The sequence below is a fragment of the Haemorhous mexicanus genome, chromosome 1, assembly GCF_027477595.1.
Source record: "Haemorhous mexicanus isolate bHaeMex1 chromosome 1, bHaeMex1.pri, whole genome shotgun sequence".
NCBI lineage: Eukaryota > Metazoa > Chordata > Aves > Passeriformes > Fringillidae > Haemorhous > Haemorhous mexicanus.
In genome coordinates this window covers 45,656,733-45,682,788 of record NC_082341.1, presented here as the reverse complement: position 1 = coordinate 45,682,788, position 26,056 = coordinate 45,656,733, and the positions used below count along the sequence as shown (strand labels likewise).

General features: G+C 43.1%; 1 protein-coding gene across 1 annotated transcript; it reads left to right on the top strand.

The window, feature by feature from the left end:
• The first annotated feature begins 399 nt into the window (after positions 1-399).
• CDCP1 (CUB domain containing protein 1) lies at positions 400-26,056 on the top strand. Its single transcript, XM_059848254.1, has 9 exons — positions 400-550; positions 13,090-13,293; positions 14,594-14,950; positions 16,229-16,597; positions 18,820-19,047; positions 19,735-20,115; positions 20,426-20,791; positions 22,002-22,083; positions 23,273-26,056. Exons 1-9 carry the CDS (start codon positions 463-465, stop codon positions 23,718-23,720), a joined length of 2,523 nt encoding a protein of 840 aa, XP_059704237.1. The 5' UTR covers positions 400-462; the 3' UTR covers positions 23,721-26,056.

Sequence of the window (26,056 nt, the reverse complement as noted above, 5' to 3'; positions counted from 1 at the left end):
AATCTGCCCAAGTGGTTTAAAATCATTACCTCTTGTCCGGGTAAAAAAGTCTGGCCCCAACTTCAAGCTCCCTTTAAGAATTGAGGCTCAGCGATGCTTTGGCAGGCAAGGGGCCGGTAACACCTCCGAGGGGGAGAGGGGAACTTGGTGACCGACACTTCAAACCCCTTTCGGTAAGTGTGAATGATGTCGGGAATGGGCAGAGAAAAGCGTTTAGGGCAGGAATAACACCTCTCTGCCAACGACCCGCACCTCCGGCGCCCCGCCAAGCCGGCTCCACCCCGCCGCGCCGGGGCCGGGCCGGAGGCAGCGCCCGGGCGGGGACGAGCCGCCCGGGAGGAAGAGGAGGGATTTCACCTGCCCAGCCCGGCCCGCCCCTCCAGGTGCGAGGTGGAGCAGGAAGCGGCGGCGGCGGCGCCGGAGGGACCCGCGCCCGCCTCGGCGCCGGGCCCATGAGGGGAGATGGCGGCGGGCCGAGCGCTGGCCGCGCTGCTGGCCGTGCTGCTGGCCGCGCTGCTGGCCGCCTCGGCGCAGCTGATCCCGCGGGAAGGTACGGACAGGGACAGGGACAGGGACAGGGACTGGGACAGGGATAGGGATGGGCCGGCTCTCGCCACCCTCGGCTCCGTTCCCCCTACCCCCACCCCGGTTCCCCGTCACCCCCAGCCGGGGCTCAGCTGCCATCCCCGCCCCGCCGCCCCTCAGGGGCTGCCCGGGCCGGCGGGACCCGCCCGTGCGCGGCTGAGCCCGGGCTTTGGTTGGCGGCACCGTAGGCGAGAGACTGATAACTCTGCCTTTATCCCCGTGTGTTGATTTTATGCTGCTGATTTAATAACTATTAGTTATTTAAAAGGGGCGGGGGTGGTGGGGTAGCATCGCGTCCTTGATGTTTCTGAGGTGGGACATTTCAGTTTCAGCACTTCTAGTCAGAAGTGCAGCTCCCTTTTCTTTCCTTTTGAAAATGCTAACAAGAAGAATTACTTGCTCTTTGCATCCTTGCTTGCTGGAGTATTGATTATGCAAGTAACTTCACAAAGTCCTTTTCCCTAGACGCCAGAGGGGCAGCTGAACTATCTGTAAAAAGCAGAAGCTCCTCGGTCTGTGTTCTGTGTGGGATCGTGCCCGAGTTTTTCATCAGAGAATGGTATTATTTATATAGAATAATATATAGCGGGTAAACCGTAGATGCAGGGAAATGGAATGGCTTAATGGAACCAGCCGAGCCAGATGGTTTAATGCCCACTACCAGCTCTGCATCTCTTGAAGTTCCTGGATGCTTGTTGAAATCTCATGTATCTAACCCTCTGTGCGACCCCAAAAGAATTCCAGTTAGGAACACAGGGACAGTGTGTGGTGTTTTCCTCAATTTCCAAAGCTGCTTGATTGCAAAAAATGCCCATCCTCAAGTCTAAACAGTCTGTTTAACTGCTCTCTGTAGTCCTTTCAAAGGCTCTTGACGTATGAGTCCTTATGTACAAAATAACTGGTGAGTTATTTGAAGTGATTGTAAATTACCTAAAGAGTCTGGTGTGAAATTTGTGCCTTTTTAATATTTCTATTGCATTTAACTGCAGTGGTTCTACTGAAGTGGAGTTCAGGCCATTATTATCATAAACAATACACACAAAATGTTTCCTTTGAAATTGGGCAGCCCTGAGGTTTAAGTTTCAAGCTGTGCAGTCTTTTAAATAAAATATTTGCATTTAATGTATTGCCTTTGAGTTGAGCGAATAACAGTAATTTGCTTCTCTAAGCCTCTTCAAAGGAAAAAGAAAATATAATGCTGTTTAATAATTGTGCTTTGTTTTCAGAGTAAACAAATATTTAAAACCTTAGATGGCTCAGCACTAGAAGCAGAGGAGGTAGACTGTCCAAGGATTTTAGCTTAATCTAGAGGAACGTGGGAGAAAGAGCACCACAACCTCTGGCCTTGCTCTTTGGCAAATCCTGAAGTTGCTGTTTGCAGCAAAGTTAGTGACAGTGAAGTTGCACAAAATGCCACTGGTAGACCCAGTGGTTTGTTGCCACTGATGGTGGCCCCTCTTCCTACCTCCTTCTGTCCCTTCCTTTCCAGCCGCAGGCTTCCACCCGCTGCTCTGTCTCCTGCACAAGCGCCACCACTCCTGTGTGCCAGGTCTTCTGTCACCCTCTCAAACTCTCTAACGTGGTGCCTTCCTCCTCTTTGAGAACCCCAGTCTCCCCAAAAAGAGGTGGCTCAGTCTCAGCCGCCTTAGCAGCATGGGTTGGCAGACTGGAGGTTGGGGTGGTGTGAGGGGGACATGAGGCAGAGGGGAGTGGTGCCTTCCCAGGTTGTTGGCACGTGAGACCTCGTGTGTCCTTCCTTCCAGTGGGAACTACTGTTGTTATTGCACAACCAAAACTGTTGGAACATTTCCCTGAGCAAAGGTTTGTCCCGAAAGCCCAAGACAGCTCAGGTTAAGATTTTCCTCTGCAGGCCTGTGTAGTTTGTAATTTTTAAAAAGTTCCGGTTGCTCTGGTGCTGACGTTGGTACTGGCTCTGCTGTTGCTGTGCTTTGGCTGCCTCCCTTTCCTTGGGGCAGCTTCCTCCCTTTCAGCAAGGCTGGGTTTAGGCTGGGTGTGCACCTGGGGTGTGTATGAGGCACACATGGCTCCTTCTGGGGAGTGGTGATGTCCTGGTGGGATGGCTACAAAGTTTGGTGTGCCTGTCTCTAAAGCTGTCTCTTGTAGTTCTTGGTGAAGTTCTTTCTCCTCCCACTCCCTGCTCCACCCTTTCCCAGCAGGTACAGTATTACAGTGGTGTTCCTGTAGGAAAGTGTAGGTTGAGCGTGGTTGGTCATGTGGTCCTCAGAGAAGCTTGTGGGTTTTCTTGAGCTGCAACTCCATGCATAAAGTAAATTATCAAATGGAGGATTGCTTCTAACTTATAGCTGGAAAACTACAGGATGAAGTATTTGGTGTGCTGGCTGTGCACAGACGTGGGAGTGTGAACAGAGTATTGCATATCTGACCTTTGAAAATGTGTTTTCCAACTAAAAATGAGTTTCTTTGAGGCACTAATAATGAAGTTAATCAGGCTTCTGTGCTGTCTATGAAACATAAACGTTTCAGGTTTAAAGTGTCCTTATGAATGTGATAAAATCTGCACATGCATTCTGGGCTTTGTCTTTAAAATGTCATTGTTATAATAAGTGAATTTAGAAATAGTGCCATGTTGATTCTTGCTCTACCCTCCAGTCATCTTTTTCTTGGCAACTGACTGATTTGAGTCACACGTCAGTCCTGACATGTAAAGCTGCTTCATTTAATAAAATAAAAAGCCCCGAGCTGTTAGCAGGGTCATTCTGCTGCTCTAACAGAATATAAATAACAGCCGTGTTTGTTCTCCTCTGAAAGTCAGTGGAAACTGGATTATTTCCATTCTGAATCACCATTTGTTCATTCGATTGAGACCTCTCCTTTTAAGACTACAACCAATGCACATGTGTTGTAACCTTTTTTTTTTTTGCTTGCCTCATGCCATTATCAGTCTTGAGTGCTAACTTTTTTTCTCTAGAAAATAATGTTTACAGTAAATTATTTATAGTGTGTCTCAGTTCTGGTACTACTGCCTTAAATTCTCTACCAGAAAATACCCCCTTTTTTTTTCCTTTCCACAATTCCAGAACTTTGTGTGTTTGAAATGTTTGTTTTTAAGAGGTGAGCCTTGTCTGTGTGTGTTTTTCATTCGTCTATAAGTCTGAAGGGATGTAGAGGTGATGGGAATGTGGATATTTTGAAGATTGATATACTGAGCTGAATTTAATGTCCATAGCAGAACGAATAAACACCAGTTTGAGTGTCCCCCACTAGAGATCTTCAGTAAGTTTGTTTTCTCTGGAGTTGTATGAATGAAGTTCCTCCCAAGAGCTGGAATCTTGTTCCTGGGCTTACTCATACTCAAAACTGGAAGCACCAACAAGTATCAGCCCCTTGGCTACAAAGTGGCCCAGGAGAGAAGAAACAGGATGTGATGAGCCAGCTCCTGGGCCTGGCTCCTTAGGTGGCTGGTGTCTTTTTTGTGCCTGGGGTTGTCATTTGATGTGGTGGCTCGTCAGCCAAAAATAATTAGGGGAAAGCATGCTGAAAAGGATTATTTCTTGGCACTGATTCAAGGCAAAGGACTAGTCAAGGGAGAAACAAGGTGAGACGACTGGAGGCTGATGAATCTCATGTCCAGAGTACCGCCATGGACCTGTGACATGGAGGAAGTAATTTGTTAGCTAGAAGGTTGTCTTTCTCTCATTTCATTACAATTCTTTGTGTTGTCCTGCTATACTACAGTGGGAGTTTCTAGACAGAAAGCAGGGCTTGCTGTATGAAATAAAGGAAGAACCTTTCCCCAGCCTGATATTGGATATCATTTGGGTCAGTTGTGCTCAGGCTTGTTAATTGCTTATATGAATTATCTTATCTACAGGTAATGTTGGAATAGGAAAAAAAATAGGAGAAAACAACTGAAAAATAATCTGACTTCTTGGAATATGTAATAGCAGCAGCAGTATTTTCATAAATAAGTGTTGCCAGGGTTCAGTTTATTAATGTAGCCCTTATCACTTAGACTAATTGATATTTATACCGGCATATGGTAAATGAAAAGCTTTGTGATCCACCAATTCCAAACCCTCAGTCTTAGGCAGAGGCTGAACAACTTTGCACTTAGTTCATTCCAGAAATATTTCAAGTTGGAAATAGCATGAGGAACCATCCTGTGCTAAGAGCAAAGTCAAGATACTTTTGGCTTTACCTGTGTTGACTAAAGCTGTGGGTGACAGGGGCATGGCGTGTTTGCAGATTAGTGTAGATGATGGCTGAATAGCTCCTTTCTTCACCAGTTTTTCTTTTTTTTTTTTTGATTCCATTCTCATTTGCTTTTTGTAATTGCTGACGGAAAACATGACCTTCTTCAGGTCCTGGGCAGAAGAGCAGTGAATGTGTGTGGAGTTGTACCCCTTCGTGTTGTGGTCTGGGTGGGATCAGTGGTGGTGCTGGGTTTTTCCTGGGCCTGTGGGGGAAGTTGGATGCTGATTTTTCCACTGCCATAGTGGAATGTGCCTCTGAGCTGAGCTGACCAGTAGTTCTCTTGCAACAGCAAAGTCCTCCTGCTCTCTTCTGGGTGCTCCCTGGAGCTCTCCCTTCAGATGTTTTCTGGTCTTGGTGTCCTTGCAAGAGCTCCTAGAAAGACTCAGCTGTAGCAAAGCATGTATTAACTAGAGAATATGGGGAAAATAGTCATGGATGCTGGTTTTGGTCTAAATGAGCTCTTTTTTGGACTATTCTTGTAAGCTTCTGTTAAAATATTTTTTAAAATCTGCACCTTTTTAAAATCTGCACCTAATTTCTGTAATTTATAAACCTTTGCCTGACTGGGGAAAAAACTAAAGATACCACTTTAACAAAGCACTTCCAGCAGTTTCTGGGACAGCATCCAACTCACTGGTGCTCAGGTGTCTCTGTCAAACCTCGGCTCTGGAGAGGACAACACACCCACTGCAGCAGGGGTTGGCTTGTTGGAACCAAACCATTAACCAGGTCCTGAAGAGCAGCTGCTGACTTACTGCTTTCTTAGTAGGATTCAGTCAGTAGGGCCGGGTCACCATCCCTTGATTTGTAAACTTCTCAAATATCTTGCAGATGTTACCATAGAGTTTCTTCTTGCTTCACATCTGCTTGTGCCACCAGGGTGTGAAGGAGAGGACGTGGGCTGGGCTGCACTTAGTACATTGTTGGCTGCTGGCCTTTACAGCCAGAGCAGAGCAACATCTTGGGTTTCTGTATTGGCTGGTGACAGAGGCAAGGGTTTGCTGCCTGCAGCTGAGCCTGTCTGCTGTGGATAGTATTGATGGGACCTCCTGGAAGACCTTCAGCTGAAGAATTGTGCCATAGTGTCTAGTAGATATGCATTTCAAGTGTGTTAGTAAGATCTAATCTGCCTGCGAGTGCCCAGGCTGCCATTACTGTGGAAAAAGTGGTTTTTAAAAAATCTATCTCCTGTACCAGGGATAAAGTCTCTGCTTTGCCTGTTCTATTGGATACCTTTTAACAAGGGTGCCATAGGGCAGCCTGCTTTGACCTGTGTCTTTTGTTTTCTTGGGGAACAAAGTGAGTGTGGTTACTTGATGTCAGATCAAGCTCTTATTTCGGGAGATAGGATAATGCTGGTATTTTGGAGTTGGTCCTGGATTTTCTGAGTCCCTGTCTGTGAGACAGAGGAGAGAGCAAGCTTTGAGGAGTGGAAAGAGAGCGTTTGGAGTTCCTCAGAAGAGAGAGACTAAGAGCTGACAGCAGGATGTTTGGTGTGGGAGGGATCCCTGATTGCAAAATGCGCTTTTACACCTTTGTTAACCAGAGCCAAGACTGAAGAACTGCTCAGACATGCTCTGAGATGTTGTCCTTCTGCTGGCTTAAATCAAGGTGGGGATAAAAAACTATGCAAGCAAACACCTCTTTGATCAGGGGAGGCTCCTGCAGGGACCTGTGTGGTGTCAATGTTTCTCTAGCCAGTGTGACATTTTCTCCTCAAGCTGTGCAGACCCATGGGTCGAACATTTTGTACATTGTATGCTGGTGGTCAGCTCATAGACAGAGTTTGCTGAGGTCTCCATCTCACCTCTGCAGAAGCAACAAAACTTGATATCTGTAAAATAATAATTAGGAAAAGGCAGTTGAGTGTCAACAGTGTCTCTTTCCCACTTGTGGTAAAAAAAAGCTTCTTTTAAAAAAAACTATTGCATGAGTTATATGAGTGTCTTAATTAGCTACCAGAAAGGTTCTAGAGAAAGCTGTATAAGTACAGAAATGTATAGTTGTTGGGGTTTTTCTTCAGTTATTTTAAATTTGAAGGTACTTTATTCCTGTTAGGCATTACAAATTAAGGAATTAGCAACTTTTGAGTGAGCAACCTTGTTGGCCTGGAGTGCTGACAGATCTCTGGTGAAATGTGTTGGAATGGCTTGTAACATCACTATGCCAGAAGTGTCTGCCCTTCCTCCTTGATGAGGAGGAAAATGCCTACCTCTCGCCTGCTTTGCATCCCCATCCTGGCTATCAGTTCAAACAATCAGTTTAGAAGAAGTGAAGATTAGGGGGCTGTTCTGTGATGGCTGAGGAATGGATATTCTCCCCCAGGAGCCCTCTCCTGAGGTGTGGTTAGCATGGCATGATAGCAATTGGCAACATCTATCTCTAAGAGTTTACAAGCTTTGCAGATTTTATCGCTGTGATTTTCTGGGTGATTCCCTGAAAGTAATCCTTTCACAAAATATGGACCTCATATCCCAGACAAGTGTGGTGGTGGAAGACAGGTCCAAATACGAGGAGATAATGATGTAATGTAGGGAGTAGTTTACTTTTAAATGAAGAAGGGTTGGCTGTAGTTTGTGATGGTGATCTCTCTTTTGCTACTCACAGCACTGGTCAGGAGGTGAGAGGAGTCCAAACTGTGTCTGTGTCTCTGACTAACTTTGCTAAGGGCTTGAAGACTGTGAAGGCAGTCACCTGGATTACATTGTGGGTGAGACTGGAGGAGTGGATGATGCTTGGGCAATTGGCTGCTGCAGTTGAACTGGAGAGATGGACTCAAATTGTCCAAGATGTTAGTAAGACAGGTGCAAAACAACTGAGTTGGCAAAGCAGGGAGACATTTACTCTTTCAAATATTCCTTGATGTGCTTTTGGCCAATTTGAGTGAACTGTGCAGTGAATTGTAATGCAATTCACAATCCACTGGTGTGAATTCAGTGTGATGGTGAGGTGATGCACCACCACACTGAGTTACTGTGTTATACCCCTTGCTTCCCACCTTCTTGCCATGACTCTTGCAGCAGATTATGTGTAGTGGAATAACCTCAGCAGGCTCTGAGTGTGCCTGCAGGTCAGCATCCCAGCAGGGTCTTGCAAGAGGCAGTGAGCCTCCAGGAGTGCCTGCCAAGCTGTAGTGGCAAACAGCATCCCTGTGCTATGGTCGTCCCAGGCTGGTGGCACAATACCCTGCAGGGAGTGAGCCTGTTCTCTGGAGAGGTGTGTTGGTTGTGTGGGTTCAGATCCCCCTGGGGCAGAGCAGGTCTTTGGAGACAGGTATTTCATAATCAGAGCAAGTTGCTGCTACTCGTCTTGTGGCTCCTCCAGCTCCTGAATGGCGGCTGAGTCAGCCCCATCCAACTGGGTTTCAATAAAAATGGCTGTCATGGAGCAAGCCCGTGATTTAACCGGAATGAGCAAACCAACAGCTTCTGTACATAATTCTGGGATAAATTAACATCTGGGATTTCGTTGTAGGTTTTGTTTACTTGGTCTGACTGGGGCTTTTTTGATTGTTTTAATCCACCCAGTCAAGTCGTGTGGAACAATCCATAGATCCTTATGGGTAAATTACTGCAATAAAATGCAGCTGTCAAGCCAAAACTAGTTGGACTCTGTTCTAGCTCCTGCTTTGTGTAGCAAGGCACTTTACATAGCCATAAAAATTGCTGTTCTGCCAAGTCCTTTGCTCGTGTATATGTACACACGCTTCGTGTGAGTGCTACTGCCCTGACTATTCGCCAGTTGTCTTCTGCATTGCACTCCCTCTTGTACAGGAAAAGTGTCCTTTTGACATATTTATATACATGTTCAAATTACTATAAGCTTGTCAGATGCAAACAGAGTAAATAAATTTAGGCTCAGCTCTCTGGAGTGATTGAACTTGTTTTACACTAGGCAGTTTGCTTCTAACCCCAGTGGAAGAGCTCTGAGCACTAACATAAAAGCTTGGAAATATCATCCTGCTAAGAAAAAGCTGTGTTTGTGCTGAGAGGGGCATTACTCTAGCAATAGAGGGATGCTGTGATGAGAAAACTCTCATGAAGGCACATTCTGAAATGAAGATGAGCAGTAGAAAAATCCAGTTGTGGAAGGGAGAGTGTAGATTGAGATTAGGACAGTTGATGAAATATCCATGAGAGGCTGCAAAACTGTAATCGCTTAGAGGAAAAAAGAATAGGGTGAGGTCAGCTGTCTGCATCAGCTATGAACCAGCTCAGGACTGCAGGCTTTACCTCTGACATCTTCTAGCTGGACGATTTCATTGTTGTAAAGACAGAGACGAGATCCAGCTTGGCAATGCTTCCTCATGGTGGTTTGGATATCCTGTGTGTCATCCCTGTGCAGCAGCAATAAGGCGTGGAAATTGCTTCTTTTCAAGAAATGTGTCCAGTTACCGGTAATCCTAATAAAAAGGCATGCAGTGGGAGTCACAGACAAAGACAGATTAGTGTGACTCATGGGGAGACTCACTCATGTTTATAAAAGCTCTCCAATGAAGGTGCTCTTTAAGTAGTCCCTCTGTCGTGCTGCTCATGTGTGGCTGTAGTTTGGGGAGTTTTAGCCATTTGTTCATTTGTTTTTAATGACTTTGGGATCACTGCATATACTTCCTGCGTGATTCTCTTATTCCACTTTTCCTATTAGATTTGATTGTCTAATGCAGCTTAGCACATCCCTAGCAGCTGGCTTCTGTTGGCATTACGGCACCATGCTCTTATTTCTTGGCCAAAATTATTATCTGTAGATTTTCATCTGTGCAAGCTGTTTGTTTATGCACAGAAGGTGTCTGTTCTTATGTGGGCTTCTAACAGGCAATTTTGCTGGTCTGATTTGCTATAGATCTGCATCCTTCTTGCCTATTGTTGTGATGATATATATATTGATCATTGAAAACAATTCTGTGATTTTGGGCAGGTTCTATTTAGGAAAGCTGAAGAATGGGATAAATCTATGCTGGAAAATAATACTGACCTGACAAATATTTTATATTCTTGCAGAGAGATCAAATGAAGAATGATTATATGGTCATGAAGTCAGCAAGAGGAGGGAAAGGAGGGAAAAAAAGCCCAGGCAGCTGAATTTGAGTCTTTCGGGGGCTGGGGAAGAGGATACTTTGTTTTGACCCTTGTGGGACCCTTTGCTTATTTCAAAGTGTTGAAAATTTCTGTTCTTTGGTTTCGGCTCAGGGTGTGTATTTGTTTTGATTTAAAGCTAGTCACGTGCTTAAGGCTATGTTTAAACTTAATCCTCATGGCTCTAAAAATTAGAGTCATGTGCCAACATGTGGTGGAGGAGTGCTGGGTGTTGGTGGTCCTGGTCTCTGTCCTGCCAGGTTAGCCATATGGCTGTGCTGTCCCAGGGATGGGGGAAGGACCAGTGATAACTGTTTGAACAGAGAGTTAGAAACAGAGCTATCAGTAATACTAATAAACCTACAAGGTGAGTATGACAATTATCTTGTGCAAGAAAGAAATGTCTTTTGTCCACAGTTATTAATTATTTGGTTTATGTTATTGACACATCATATCTGGATGACTTAAACAACGGAAAAGTTATTAACATCGTGGTCAAAGGCGTTTTGTGCACTAAGTGTTGTAAAATAAAACCCTAGAGAACCCAAAAAGAATCCAGTGATATGGAAAATAGAACTCTGGGCTAGGTTGGAAGCAGTTGTTTCACTTTCTTTTCTGGCGACTGCTTCCTCCTGAAGAATGAGGAAGAGCAGCACGGATTGCTTGCTTAGCTTTGCTCTCTTCCCCACCCTATGGACATTGCTCCTGCAATTGTCCCCTGTGTGCTTGGAAGGTTATTGTACAGGCAGTTCCCAGGCTACACCATCATCTTTTTTCCTCAGGAAAATCCATATAGAAAACCTTTTTTCGAAGGCAGAAACAGAGATGTAAAGTGTGCCAGCCATTGGAAGAGGCAGGAGAATGCAGTGTAGGCTCTCAGGTCAGAGAACTGTTCTGTCACTTAAAGGCTGTAGGAAAGTTATTCAGTGACCAGGTACTTACTAATGGTGTTAGAGGGTTGGTAAACTTGTGGTTAAAAATATGTGCTGCAGTTTGGCAAGCCTCATGGTGTTTGAGATTTTCATTTAAAACCTTTGATCCTGGAGGCAAATAGGTAAGGCAGTTTCAAGGACTTCCTAAGTCTTTTGACTCCAAGATTGTGTAGAAAAGCTGCAAAAAGGCTCAAGACCAACAAAACTCAGATAAACGTGATGAGCTCTGTCTCTGAGTACTCTATTCTGCCCTACTCCCCCTAGCAGTGGGGGTATTGATGCCTGGTGTTGCCAAACCTGGAGCCACAATGTTTCCAGTGGCAGGGAAGGACCATGCTGACTGCTCAGTCTCCGGGGCTTTTGCAAAGCACTGCAATGAAAGTCAGGCCCTGCAAAAACGTGAGATTCCTGTAAAAATTAGGAGTTTTCTAAACCTCTCTTCAATAGAACAGGTGGTTTTTGTGTGAAATTGAGTCTCTAATGCAATAAGCTGCTTTCAGCAGCTGTGATGACTGCAGCTTTGAGCTGGGTGGGTCTGTTTGTCGAGGGTCTCTGGTGTGCTTGTGTGCTGTTAGAGGGCTCTGCTGATCAAGGATTCCGATGGTGTGTTCAGCCCTGCTCCCCACAGCCCCACCAGGTGAGCCCCTGCATGTCTAGGCTCTGATCAGCATCCTTATCACCCCTGCACCAGCAGCAGCTGGTGTGGACCAGACTGGTGCTCCAGGGATGCTGAGCAGTTGGACAGAGCCTGAGGCATCCTGCAGTTATGTGTGAGCCAGCTGTTCTCCTACACCTTCCTGACATGCTGCCTGGAAATTGGAATGGCTTCAGGGGTTCCCTCAGGGCGCTGCCCTGCTGGGTTTGCCAGCACAAATCTTTTCTCATTGAGGTTAATGAGCACAAGGATTCCCAACCTGGCATACGGGCAGAGCTTTGTCATGCAGCTATGTGTGGTGTACCACTCAAGGCAGAGATGTTTTTGAACCGAACTTGGGGTACCTTTATTTCTAGATCTCTTGCTATTTTTTTATATGCATGATTTTTTTCTCATACACACTAAAACTCAGTTACTGTAGTCACTGAGATTCTATCTTCCATGCACCAAAATAAGAAATGGAGAACAATGAAAACAAGCAGCAGAAAACTTACTGTCTGTCAAATAAGGAATGTAGAACAAGGAAAACAAGCAGCAGAAAACTTACTGTCTGTCCTGTCCTCAGATTTTCACCTGGGACTGGGGTGTGGTTGACTTTACTGCAGACTTGACTTTTTTCAGCCAGGGCTGGCCTCATTATTTGCTAACCATCCAACTGAAGTTAATAATAGTCATCTTGAATGTCCAGTCAGTACTCTCTGGTGTCTTATATTATGTGTATATTTTTAGAAGACAGTCAGGTTTGAGTCATTTTTTGATAAACTGCTACCCATAAAATAAAAGATTATTCAGCAAGCAGTTTATTTAGTGGCTCCAGTATTTCCTGTGAGAGCTGCTCCTGCATCTGGCAGTACTTGAGGATGGGTTGAAATCTGTGAAGTATTTCCAAAAAGCTGTGAATCAGTGATGGTTGTGGCAGAGATGGAGAGGAAGCGTCCAGGCACTCTGTTCCAGGTCACAAATGCCTTTCTGTGCTGGTGAGGGGCACTGCACAGACATCCTGTACATTCGGGGAATGAGTTGGGGAGGGTGGGGAGAGTGGGAGAGGGCCATGACTGCACCTAAAAGTATCTGTTGGTATGTGCTTTTGGTATTGCTGGAATACCTCATCTGGCCCACAGTAATTGTTGAGGTATCCCCAGAAATTATCTGTTACCATTGTGATTAAAGTTGAAGCTTGTTTTTTTGTTTGGCTCCTGAATAAACTTCCTGAATTGAGTCGTGACTTGATGGGTGCCTTCAGAAATGAAGCAGGCTGTGTGATAACAAACTGAAAACAAAAATCAGGAGAACAACTATTTGGAAGAAACAGCTGAGCTACTTCTTAATTGCGAAGTAAAAGACACTGGTGAGGGTAAATTGGAGCAGAACTGATTGTCATAAATTCTCTATATACCGCTCCTGGGCACATGCAGCAAGCGTATTTTTATGTTGTCTGTGCTGGAAGAGAGGAGGCTTTTTCTATTGGTACAACACCAGAGGCTCCTGAGAAGTGGATGCTAATGTTCCTTCGGACACTGTGGTATCTGCAGGGCTGTGTGGAGAGCCTGGTGTTGCTCATATTGCTGGTAACAAAACACTTCTGTTCTATGTATTTTTTCTTTCTTAGATTCCTTTACAATCTCTCTTCATAAAGCGGACAACACCACAGTTATGATTAAACTGAAACCCGGTCTTCCAGCAAGCTGCCGAATCCGCGTGAAATACGTCATCATGTCTGAACTCAAGATAAAGCCTGGGGACAATGTGACTTTTACCTTCACCTGTAGTACTCCAGAGAAGTATTTCATCACAGAAATTCAGAAAAATATTGGTAAGATACAGATTTTTGATTTTTCCCCAGTGGTAATTTTCCTCCAGTAAAACCACATGTTTTTTTTTCCTGCTGCTGTATTAAAGTATTGCCAAAATCTTAGGTAAGAAGAGATCTTTGAGCACTGATAAACAGCCTTGAATGACTGCAACAACTGTGCAAACTGAAGAAGTCTGTATTGCAGCTGGCAGAATTAATGTTAATGTGGCTGTGCTGGAAACAGCTAGAATGAAGTTTGCTGCATGAATTCCTTGCTGCTTTTCCTTTTCCCACAATTTATAAACCCATCAAAGAATCTTTTTGTTCCTGACAAAAGCCTCTGAACACTTATAATATATTATGTATTTGATTAACAACTTGGTTGTGTCTATGAGGACAACAGAAACATTGAAGACCTGCACGTTTCTTTATCTTTAATGAATGTTATTGAAGTCAAGAAACTGTAAATTCAGAAGTGTAACTAAAGCTTCTTCTGCTTTGAATGTTATTCTTGGTGTATGTTCTCTTTAATGGCATGAACATGTGCTACTTCTCAACTAGATCCCAAACTTCATTGGGTATTCAGTCTTTAGTAACATCTTCATTATTTTTGGGGTGATGTTCAAGAGTAATTCTCTTCATGTCTTGGAATTTTATTCATATGATTCATGCAGATAGCAATGCTCACTGTATCTCATATATTTGCAAGACATACTTGTGATATTTCTTCTTTTAAGTCGAAGCCTAGACATGGATTAAAGTTACTTATTTTGAGTGTCAATCGTTTGCATTTTTCAGATAAAAGTTTTCTGGGTTCCCCACAGAATCCTGCAGTGGCATTTTTTGTTGTTAATCTGGGCACCAAGGGAACAAAAATACAGTTCATGGCAAGCAGTAAAATGTTTAAAGATTAATTATTTGCCAGTAACTCTCTGGGGGACATGGGATAAAATGGATTCTCTAGATCTTTGATTTCCAGCTCTCTTGACACTGCATTTGTCCCTTTTGCCCATTCAGACTCTGCCCTATTCACTAAATACCTTCTAAATTCTTCAGCAAACAAGGTGGAATACTAGGGACAATGAATCCCTCCTATTAGTCAGCCTGACTAAAGCAGGTTTATCCTGTCTATTCTATGGGCTGGGAGTCTGTTTGGAGACAGCCTGTGACCGTGTTACAGGAGTGTCGTTTAGTGCTTGTAGAGGAAAACATGAGTGCAACCTAAAAATTGTGATAATGGCAAAGAAGGGGAAGTATCAAACTCCCCTTTTAATGGAATGCTTTCCAGAGTGTATCACAGCTCTTCTCTCTCTGCATTTAGACTGTGTGTCAGGCCCATGTCCCTTTGGAGATGTTCATCTTTACCCACCGGGGCTGCCTCACCTTAACAGGACTTACATCTGGGACGTGAAGGCAAGTACAAAAGCTGGACTTGAACTAAAATTTTCTACCTCCTGGCTAAGACAGATTGAACCAGGAGAGACGTGCCCAGACTTCGTTAGCTACAACATCAACAGCTCTATTGATAATGCCACGGTCAACATTGGCACTTTCTGCAGGAATGGCTCCGTGTCTCGCGTCAAGCTGCTGGGAGGAGTTGTCATGTCCCTGCACCTCCCGTGGCACTTGCCTCTCACCACCTCAGGCTTCAACATAGCAAGCAGGGCTTCCATAAAACGTGAGTACTGAGTAGTGCAGCTGCCTCCTGCAGATTGCAGCAGAATTTTTCAACCTTTCTTTACAGCTAACCTTCCAGTTTTGATGCTGCTATCCCTAACTCCCTTTCACTTCATCTTTTCTGGAAACTATTGTTGTATGATTTTTAATTTAGTTATATGGTGTTCTTCTGGAGTCAAAGTATTTGATGTACATTAATAATTTTAAATCTCTTTAAACTTCCTAAAACTTAAACATACCTACTTTCTTGTTTTTGTGAATTCAGCTAAGTGAGACTAGGTAGTATAATTAGAATGAGCCAGAGAGTTTTTTGCTGGTTGGAGTGTGTAGTTGGGCTTGTTTATTTTTTAAAAAAATTTCTTTAAGTTCTGGAGCCCCAAACCAATATCTCTCTTCAGGAGAGGAGTGTGGGAAAAGGTGAAGCAGTGCCTGGAAGGCACAGGAGGCTGCATAAATACATTTATCTGTTTCAACCTGCACAGTAACATAAACTGTTGTGTAATAATCTTCCTAAAATACCTGGAATATTATACAGCGATCAGTGGGTTACTTTGTGATCTCATGACAAAACTTTCTCTGTACTTGAATTCTAGTGCTGTTGCTATCAGTTATTAAAAAAACCTGGTCCAGGTTCAAGCTTCTAGAACATGAGTGTTTTGTATAATTCCTGGCACTCCTCACTCTTGCACATCATCACTGGAGTCCTAGAGTGGGACCATAATCTCTATGTACTCAACTTCACACTGCCAAGAGTCATCCAAGGATAAAGCGTCTTACGCAGCCTGCACATTTTACATTTGTGTTTTAATATGCCTATCTGAGGCTCTTTGCTGGTGTGCTTTTGTTAAATTTAGGAGGTTTTTGTAAAGAGAGCTACATGCTGCTATAAAAGCTTGCTCTTTTGTTTCCCAAAACCCAGTGAAGCAGAAGCACTTAGCAGGGTGTGTGTTTGCTCTTGCAAATCCAAATGTAGAAGTAGGAATTAGGATCTTGCCCTTGCCAATAATAAAGGCTTGTCTGTCCATGTGCTTGAAAGGTTAACCTGCTAAACTTCAAATGCAGTATTAATACATTCCTTACCTTTTCTGTAATTGAAGACATAAGAATCAACTCAAATATAGGTTTTAGTCTGAGCCTTTTGTATTAACCTAACCTGTAGCTGGAGTGGGTGATCTCACTGTCAAAATAAAAAGACTCTGCTTCTTGGGTGCTAGATATGTCAGTGTTTCTTCAGTAACTGGAACTTATTTTATATGTTGTGATTCCCTCCCTGTTTTAGGGTTATGCATCATTGAATCCATTTTGAAGAGGGAGTCTTCAATCACCCTGATGTCCCCTAACTACCCACTGGGCTTTCCAGAAGACGAGCTGATGACGTGGCAGTTTGTGATTCCTCCCAACCTGAGAGCGAGCGTGTTCTTCCACAACTACAGCCTCTCCAACTGCGAAAGGAAGGAGGAGAGGGTGGAGTACTACATCCCTGGCTCCCCCAGCAACCCGGAGGTGTTCAAGCTGAGCGACAGCCAGCCTGCCAATATTGCTGGTACTTTCAACATGTCCCTGCAGGGCTGTGATCAGGATGCCCAGAATCCTGGCATTCTTCGCCTGCTCTTCCAAGTTGTTGTTCAGCACCCACAGGTTGATGAGAGTGAGTACCTACCTGCCTGCCTCTTTTGTTGCTTTTACTTACAGATGTCTGGCCTGAGCACCACGAGGGAGATAAATACTCTTTTTTTTTGTTATTTTCCTTGGACTTTGCTCCCTCTATGAATTTAAGGAGATTGCCAAGCAACGCTGAGGCCTGTTTTATTGCCCAGGGTAGCGCTGGCCCCCCGTACAGCAAGGCGAGCAGCGATGCTGAAATGTGCAGTTTGCAATGGGCTATTTAGTGCTGCTGTGTTTTTTACACCGTAACTTATAAATGGAGACTTCTTTCCATTTCCAGCACCTAAATAATGTAATTGAAAAATGCCTTTAACAATTCTGCTTTCAGACATGAGACTCAACATTTTAAAGATCATTCTTTAAAGCGTGAACCCCGTTTTTTGTTCCCTGCCTGAGCAATTGCTCCTAACAAGGTGAAACCTGCTGTCATGGTAGATAGCAAGATCTGTGGTGAATTGAGAGATGTAAAATTGTCTCTGTATTGGTAATGGCATTAATATACCTCTTCCCTTCCTTTCTTCCTTCGAGTTTTAATTTTGCTTCCTGGAGGAAGTTGAACATCAACAAGTGTGAAGAAGTCACACTAAACACCAAAGTTGTCAGTAAGATATTCCACTAATAATATCCCCTCCATACTTGGATGTTCTTTACATTTCTTTCTCTATACTGAGAAAATAATTTTTTTGTTGTTGTTTTCTAGCCCCAAATTCAGATTGGTTTAGCACAATGACTTACAATACCAGAGCATTTCTCTAAAAACAGAAATAAAAGGCCTGTCTAGGTAATGAGCCATGGAGTTAGTGATTTAGCCTCTGACTTTGCAACTCTAACCTCAGTTCAAGGTGAAGGTTAATAATCAAGGTGCACTTACTGCAAAAGAGCAGGTGGAGGAAAGTACACCCTTGACTGCCACTGTGTCAGGAGCTACTTAGAGGCTTTCTGGGTAATTTTAGAGAGAATAAGGTGTGAATGACTTGTGCCCCAAAGTCACATATCCAGAAAGGATCTGTAGCATTTCAGAGTTACAGTTCTTTCTTCTTTGTCTGTCTAGCCTGGCTCTGTTTATGAACAGCAAATCCTGACAGAATTGCTGTTAACAAAATTGCATTTGCTTACATTTATTGTGTGTTGCATCTTGGAAGCTAGACAGAACGAAAACATTATATTCAGTTAATCAGCTTTATCTCCCTTCTTCTTTCAAAAGCAAAAAGAATTTTAAAATATTTATGGCTAGGATACAAGACGATAATCATGTAAAAAATTAAAAACAGGTTGTCATTCCATGAATGAAATGCAAGTAATAAACCACTTGGATTTAAGAGACAACAGTGGTTTCTCTAGGGATTTTATAGGATTTCATGATTGATTTTGTAGTTATATAAGTTCCATCAAAGATTCAAATTCAGCCCTCAGGTTGCCATCTGCAACATTGCTCTTATTAAAAATGCATTGCTATCTGCATATTCTCAAAGCTTCCCAAACATTTGGGTATTCCACAACTGTCTGTGGTGCTTGTCATTAAATAAGAAAATATGGCTATATCCCATCACAATAACTTCTTGATCTAACTCTTCCTGTGTTTAGCTGCTGCAGGGAAAAACATTCTGAAAAATGATAACCTTGCGGTAGGAGTCCTAGGTTACAGGCTTGGTTGTGTCAATGCCTTGGATAATTCCGTTTGACCACTTGCCTTTTTGTCTGCCTGATTTCCCACACAGGAAAAAGCTATTTTATTCACCTTTTGTGTATGACTTTGAGATCTGTAGCTAAAGCTAAAACCAGAAAATGAAGAGTAGTAATGGAATATGTGTGTATATAGGTACACTATTTTTCTCCCCTGTCCTTTGTAGAATCATTAAATGGTTTGGTTGGAAAGAACCTTAAAGATCATCCAGTTCCAGACTGCCCTGCCATGGGCAGGGACACTTCCACTAGGCTGGCTTGTTTTTTTTGACATCAGAGAGAGGTGCCTTAGTAACAGCACCAGGATGTTGCATGGATCCAAAATCTATCTTTCCACATGACAGTCAATCTTTATGAACTACACTTGGATTTTTTTTCTCTTTCCTTCTAGTTTCTCCTTCCAGATGTCCCAAGTATTTGCTGTAACAACTGCTCATATAAGGGGGTGAGAAGAGGTGAAGGAGGTTCTGCTTCACACTGTGCTTCTTGGCTGTAATTGCACTGGGGTGTTTTTCGTTGCAGATGTCACCCATTTGGTCGACCTGAGCAAGGAGAAGAACATGACTGTGACAATACACTTGGAAGGGTGGCCCAGCCGCATGCCCCTCATGTCTGAACCCATATGCCTGATCTGCAAGGATCCTCGCACCTGCGACCGTGCCTTGACTTTAACCTCTGGTGCTGTCTACAGGATCTCCTTCCTGTGCAAGGACTTGTCCCAGCTGAGGATCACGGCTGAAAAAGGCATAGGTACTACAAAAGTGGCTTAATGCTGTTTCTTAGGGAATGCTTTTGCATGTTTTTCCCCAGGGGTTAACCAAACTTGTTCCCTTGCTTTGGCTTTAAATGGATTGAGGTTGGAAACCAGGTGTTGGCCAGCTGGGAGATGTGTGCAATGAATCTGGAGGTGACCTTGTTCAGTACATCATTCTACCTTTAGGAATAGAAACTGCATAGCTATTCCTAGAAGAGAAGAGATAGAAGTCACCTAAGTCACTGCAAATTATGGAAACAGAGCCAGAGACCCAAAAATCTGCCCATGAAAATGCAGGACCAAAGTTGCCATCAGGAGTGCATCTTGTTCTGCATGCATGTCCCCTTGATGTAGGATTTTCCCAAATGCTTTCAACTACAGGGGAAAAAAAAAGTGAAATATCCATACCTTGACTGGTCTGCAGCAGTGTCACAGTCAGCAGGTATGTCTTGAGTGAGGGCCTTTGAACATGTTTCTGTTTGTTTCTTTGGTGTCCTGCTCTTTAAAGGAAAGCTCTTTAAATACAAACAATACACATTTGGATAAAGGTTACTAAGAGAGGATATTTTCTTAGGTAGATGCTTATCTTGGTCTGTAATGCAAACCTGACAGTACTCTGCGTGTGCCCAGGTATTTCCTCTGCAACAAATACTCAGCTCTTTGGGTTTTGTTTGTTTTTGCAGGCTGTATGGATATTCGTTGGTGTCAGAAGAAGATCTATTCCCTTTCAGTGCCCAAGGCTATTACCCGATTGCCAATTCGACTGCATAAGTTTAATTGGAAGCTCTTGGCCACTGATATGATCAACGTAGAAATTATGTCTCCGTCCTTGAAACTTCAGCAACACATCCCAGAGCAGAGGTGCAACACGAGCTACAGTTACAGCATTGTTAGTGCCACCCCAGAGACAGAGCTGAATGTTGGTGTATTCTGTCCTGGTGGATCTATTGAAAAAATTCAGATGAGGAATAATATCACCATATCCTTAAAAACATTTGGTAAAGGATTCATCAATGAGTCTATCCCTCAGGATCTGAAAATGTCTTTCGTGCCACATATTAAAGGTAAGGTAGTAGATTTTGTACTATGTTGTACAGTGATAGATCTCTCAATAGGCTTAGTAAGCACATACGGATAAACAGAAATTAGGAGTTCAATCCTTTAGCAATGGCTCTAGGACTGGGCTCTAGAATCAGTCTTTATCTGAACCAGTGATGTGATCTATTTCGGGAAGAGAGAAATAATTCCAGGTAGTGGATAGCTGATCGTGGCAAATTCTGTAAGTATGTCTGTGTTTATTGTGATAACACTGATTTGGGAAAGGACAATAATTATCAAAACTAAGTTTTGTTTTCTTCTTTCCCCTTGCTGCAGATGAGTGCATATTCACCGTGAGTCCAGATCCAAAAGCTAAAGTTTACTTGCAGACTCCCAACTCTCCTTATGGTTTACCTCCTTATGTTTCCATATCCTGGTTCATCGCTGTGCCCAGCAAGCAAACTGCCCGCCTCAGGTTCTCCAAGGACCGCATGGGCATTGCCTGTGAGACGGGCCGTGCCTACATCAACATCAAGGAGGAGACGCTGGGAGCAGAGGAGATCGTGTGCCGCGAGGACGAGCTCCTGCCCCAGCCCCGAAACATGCTCCACAGCTTCTGGGTGAACGTCTCCAACTGTAAACCTGTGGATAAGACGCAGCTGACCTTGCAGTTCTGGGTGACTTTGGCTGACAAGCAGATAGGTGAGTGCTGTAAGGTGGTGGTGGTTTGTTTTCTGCTCGTTTCCTTGCTTTCCCTTGAGGTAACAGTAATGGATGATGGTCCTCCTTGGATGTAGATTCCTGCCTTTGGAAAAGTCTGTCCCTCAAAAACGTCAAGAGTTTCAGCGGAATATTTCTAGGAGCTGGGGAAGAAGGAGGGATTTTATTGTGGTATGGTTTTGTAGGGGGCAGAAGGTGTGTTTCTGGGCTTTTTTCCGTTGACACGAGAAATGGCAAGGATCAAGGTAGTAAGACTAGATTTCATTAAAAAAAAATTAATTTAACTTTTTAAATTGGAGATAACAGACGGAATATATAATAAGATCGAGTGATGTTTTTCCCTTCCAGGGTCACAGACCTAGTGAACAGCTTGGGATTTGATTATGCAAACTTATTCATCCAAGTAGTCCTCATTCATGTTAGCAGTTCAATTAGTCTCAGTGTTCAAATGAGCAAGAAATCCTCCCTAGGACAGGTCTGACCATTTAATGGAGATGGCGCCCTGACTGCTAGCAGCAAATTCTGTTTTTTTGTTCTCTTTCATCTCCCTGAAACATAAACAGTTTTTAAAGAAAAGATGAGGGGGCATTTTTAGGGTAGGCTTTGCTTATGTAAATTTGCTTCACATTTGCACTTTCTAATTTTTTGATCTTTCTTTTTTTCAATCTGCGCTTCTTTTGAAACTTGTAGCATTTTTCTTTGCTCATGCATGGACTTCCCTAATCAATTTTATGACTCCTAGAAAACCCCAGGTCAACACAACCTGTGTATTTCAGAGGAAAGGACGGTTTTGAGGGGAATCTATGGAAATACCACTTTTTCTTCTTTTGAGTCCTTCTCTGTTTCTTTCTGTGCTTTCACCTCTTCCTTGCCTATTCAGCCAGAGACATGTGACGTGCTGTAGGTAAGTTTAGCAGTGCATGAGCTCTATCAAAAACTCTTAGAGGTGGGTGGGTTGGTTGGGGTTTTTGGTTGTCCTCCACTGCCAACGGTGGGAGTTTGTTGTTGCTTGGCCTCCAATCTCTCAGAAATGGCTTGTGTTGCCCTGTGGCAAGCATGGCTTAGAAACTCCTGCTCTGCCAGCAGCTGCTGTGCTTAGAAGCTCTTAAAGGGATTCAAATCCAAACAGATTTTAGGAAAAAGCTGGCTGTTCCTTCTTTGCTCAGTGTCCTTGTTCCTTGTCTGTTTGCAGACCTCGGAATCATACTTGCTGTGGTGGCTGGGGCTGGAGTTCTCACAGTGATTGGATTGACCGTGTGCTGTGTTAAGAAGAAGTAAGTTCATAATTCAGCATGTGTAACTTAGCAGTTCAGGAGGGCATTTTGGGAGAGCTTCTGGGCCCTCTGTTTCATGTGTTGATTTCCTTTGAACCAGGGTCTAAAGCATGAGGAAGGCATGGTGGAAGTAGTGTTGACCCTGGGAATGCTTCTTTACTCTAAATTGACAAACTTCAAGAGCAGAGCAGCGTTCCTGGAGTCGCATTACTTCAACCTGCAGAGCACTGCTTACCTTGGCCTTAAGTGCAGGCTTTTGGGTGTACTGTGAGTCAGGTGTTGGTTGGACCTCCTCAGCAATATTGCAGTCCCTGCAATATGAAATCCCAATGAATGTGGCTGATGCATGCATGACTCCACTCAAGTCTTTGTTCAAACAAGCTGTGAACTCATGCAGATACACTAAGAGCTTTCTTTCATCCGCACAGCCTCCAGCTGCTTCTGGAGTTTGCACATCAAGTGGGAGCAATTTTCTGTGAGATGAGCCCTTGGGGAGAGAAGTGGGTTGTGCAAAGCTTACATGCATGGCATTACTCATATGAACAGAGTCTGAAGTCATTGATTGTCTGGCTTTCTGATACATGTATGCTCAGTGCTGTCAAGGTGGTTGGTCCTGAAGCTGTAGAGCTGGAATGAATTTATGCAATATGGTGACTAGTGCAGTTAGGAGCACATTTTCCTGCCACACAGGAAAGACTTCACAAACACAGGCTTAAAGGCCTTCAGTTCAGCCTTTGTTCTTTCCAATTTAGGGGCAGTCAGTCAGGAAAGCGTAATTAAGAAAAATTCATTTGACTTTCATTTTGACTCCATATCTTGTCTTCAGTAACACAGCCTTGTTTTTGTGAGGATCTAACGATCTCTGGGTCTTACTAATGCCAGTGGAAATTGTGGGACTTGAGCACAGCCAGAACCCCAGTGCTTGGGAGACCACTGGAGTTAATCTTGCAAACTTCAGGGTCAGCAGAGCAGCAGTGGGTAACCAAATAGCATGAAGTTGTTTTCTGCCCTGTTAAAGAATGTCTAGGCTCAAGAGTCATTTCTCCCAAAATTGCAAGTAAGGCCTTTAATCCAGGTAAGCTGCCTGACACTGTGTGGTTGGGATGAGTGAACAGAAGCTGTTGTTACTGAGTTCCAACATGCCAGATGTGTTGGTTTTGACCTGTTAACAATTTCACCTCTGTAACAGGAAGAAGAAAACCCAGAATCCCATGGTGGGAGTGTACAATGATAACGTGAATACCCAGATGCCTGGAAAAAAAGCTTTTTTTGGAAAAGAGAGGCAAAACAATGAGTCTCATGTCTATGCAGTTATTGATGATGCTGTGGTCTATGGACACTTGCTGAAGGAGTCCAATGGCTCTGTCTCTCCAGAAGTTGATGTCTACCGGCCTTTTGATGGACCCATTGGTAGCTTGCCACCTTCTCCACCTCCATTCTCTTTCAGAAAAGACATTAAACGCTCTTCTAACCCCGAGGAGGAGCCTCTGCCCCTGATGGACACAGACCAAGACACTTACACGTTTGCTCATCAGAAATCAGGGCAGTCAGAGGACAATGGAGATGCAAATAAAAAGGATAAGGGAGATACAGGCATGCCCTTGCTGGAAAATAAGGAACGGGATAGTTTAGTGTAGTAATTTTATGCCAGGCATAGCAGTTTCCTCTGGAAACACAGGTGTAAGGACAGTGGCCTAAGACAAAAACATACTGAAGAGGAGTGTTATTTTTAAATATGTTTTTATCTTGTTTTGTTTCATTTGTGTGTTTTCAGTTGTTTTTTGTCCTTTTTTTTTTTTTTAACTTCAGCTGTTGATAGCTTTTAGTTTTAAAATTAACACCTAGCAAACTCAATGCCAGTCAGGACTCTTCAGGACTGGTTGTGAAACAGGTGCCAAAGGTGTGATTCTGCTTTTTACTATATAGGCATCAGGAAAGTTAATTTTTAACCACCAGCTTAAAACTGGCCACTGGTAGCGGGGAGAATGTTCTGTCCAGTGTTTCCTCCTCTCACAAGCCATTATTTGTCTGAGTGTTGGTTGGTGATTCCTAGCAGATGCGGACTGCATCACTGTCTCAAGGCAGCTCCAGGTTGCACATGTCTAGGTGATCTGCTAATATCTGACCGTTCTTTCCATCACTTGCAGCTTGAAAATCCATCAGATTTAGCATGCCAGTGGCTGTGTGAGTGTAGTGAAAGACCATGTATGCTGCCTGGAAGAGCTCTGTGCCTGTAAATCAGTGTGATCACTTGAGCTTGTGCTCTTCTCCTTCAGAAGATAAGTTATGGATTTTCTCTAAATTTCAGCTGATGTTGTTATACTTGGGTTGGACCATGTGAGCTTACACCAAAGACTATTTTATTTGCTCCTTGACAAAAATAATTTCAAAAGTCTAAACCAATTTGTGGTTCTGCTCAGGTGTCTGTGACATTCACATTTTACTAATACCTTGCACTTTTGGTTGAAGTGAGAGTAAGGATTCAATAAAGAAATAATTATTTGGTCATTCAGCTGTTTACCAGTGCTTTTCACTTCACCTGTTACTAAGGTTTAAAATACAGGGTAAAAAAAAAAATTGTTTGCAGCACCTGGTGTCTCTGAAAGGCAAAGAATGAATCCACAAGAAAAGTCTAGATGTTTTTGTTGTTGTTTTTTTTTTTTCTTGGTGTATCAGTCTGAATTTAGCAACCATGTTGTTATGATGGTGGGGACAGTTTTTGACTTCTGGCAGAACTTACCTTTCAGGGGCAGCGAGACAACTGAAGTCTCTCTCTTGAAATCAGGTCTCATTCTAAGTGCTGTAGTTAGCATGCCCCTCAATTTCTGTGCCTTTGACAACACAAGGGCCAGATTCCTTGTGGGAATGAAGTTGTTTTTTATATATGAATATTTGCCTTGTCCAGGTGTACAGTTTACTGAGGGTGTTTGTAATTTTGTGTGCAGCACTAGACTGAGCAACTGGAGAATTTCTCTCCAAAAACCTTACCGTGACTGTTTCTGGCCTAGTGATACACAGAGGTGACATGAAGCTTTTAGACAAGTGTTGCATGCAATGATGCTAAACATATAATAATATTTAAAACTAAAATGCCTTTATTAGAAACCTTACTGTTTACATTAACTGTGTGTGCACACTAAGTGTACTTTAACTTAAGTTAAAGTGTGGATTTCTTCCTGTGTTAACTATGCTGGCATTGCTCATTGACTATTTGGTCAAATGTGTGTATTTAACAGTGCGTTAATACTTCTTGGACCTTTACACAATTCAGTATAATGTCATACCTGACACAGTTTTCTGCAGCATATATCAAAACACATGCCAGCTAAAAGTGCCTTTAATTGTTCCAGGTACCTTCCTGCTCATTTTTATCACTTTCAATACAGAAATGTGTATTCCTAGATCTCTGGCTACTCACTGGGATCACATATTTCAAATTGTACTGGATCATTTTTATGTCATTTGAGAACTTTAAAAGATTTCTGCAATAATAGTATCAGCTTTTCTCAGGTAAATGAATTGCCAAAACCTATTTTATCAGAGTAGTCCAGTTGGGCATTTGTCTGATCAATGTTCCTCACTTCTGTTTTATTGAATAGTCTGTAAAAGAAATTCAAGGCTTTCTTATCCCTCTAGCTCAACTTCGTCAGTTCCTTAGATGAAATTTTTAGTTCATGTTCCTTGTAACCAACAGGAAGAAAACATAATGGAGGTTGGGCATTTGTTCACAGCCTCTTGATCCTTGAGAATATGATTCTTGTTGACTGATACTTTTATGTGTTCTAACTCAGCTTTTCATGTGACAGTATAAACCTTAGTTTACAGATGTCCCCAGTCTAAGGTTGACCTTCAATATGTTTATTTGGTGTGTTTAAAGAAAGAGTTCAGGCACAGATTTCAGTTATTTTACATTAATAGAAAGTTGTGACTTAATTTTTTTTTATTAATAAATAAATGATAATGCTATTGCTAA

Bases quoted from the DNA above. Each gene is read 5' to 3' on its own strand.
- CDCP1 (XM_059848254.1), top strand. From the start codon at position 463: ATGGCGGCGGGCCGAGCGCTGGCCGCGCTGCTGGCCGTGCTGCTGGCC. The intron at 551-13,089 runs GTACGGACAGGG...TTTCTTTCTTAG, and splicing joins GCAGCTGATCCCGCGGGAAG to ATTCCTTTACAATCTCTCTT. The intron at 20,792-22,001 runs GTGAGTGCTGTA...GTCTGTTTGCAG, and splicing joins TTTGGCTGACAAGCAGATAG to ACCTCGGAATCATACTTGCT.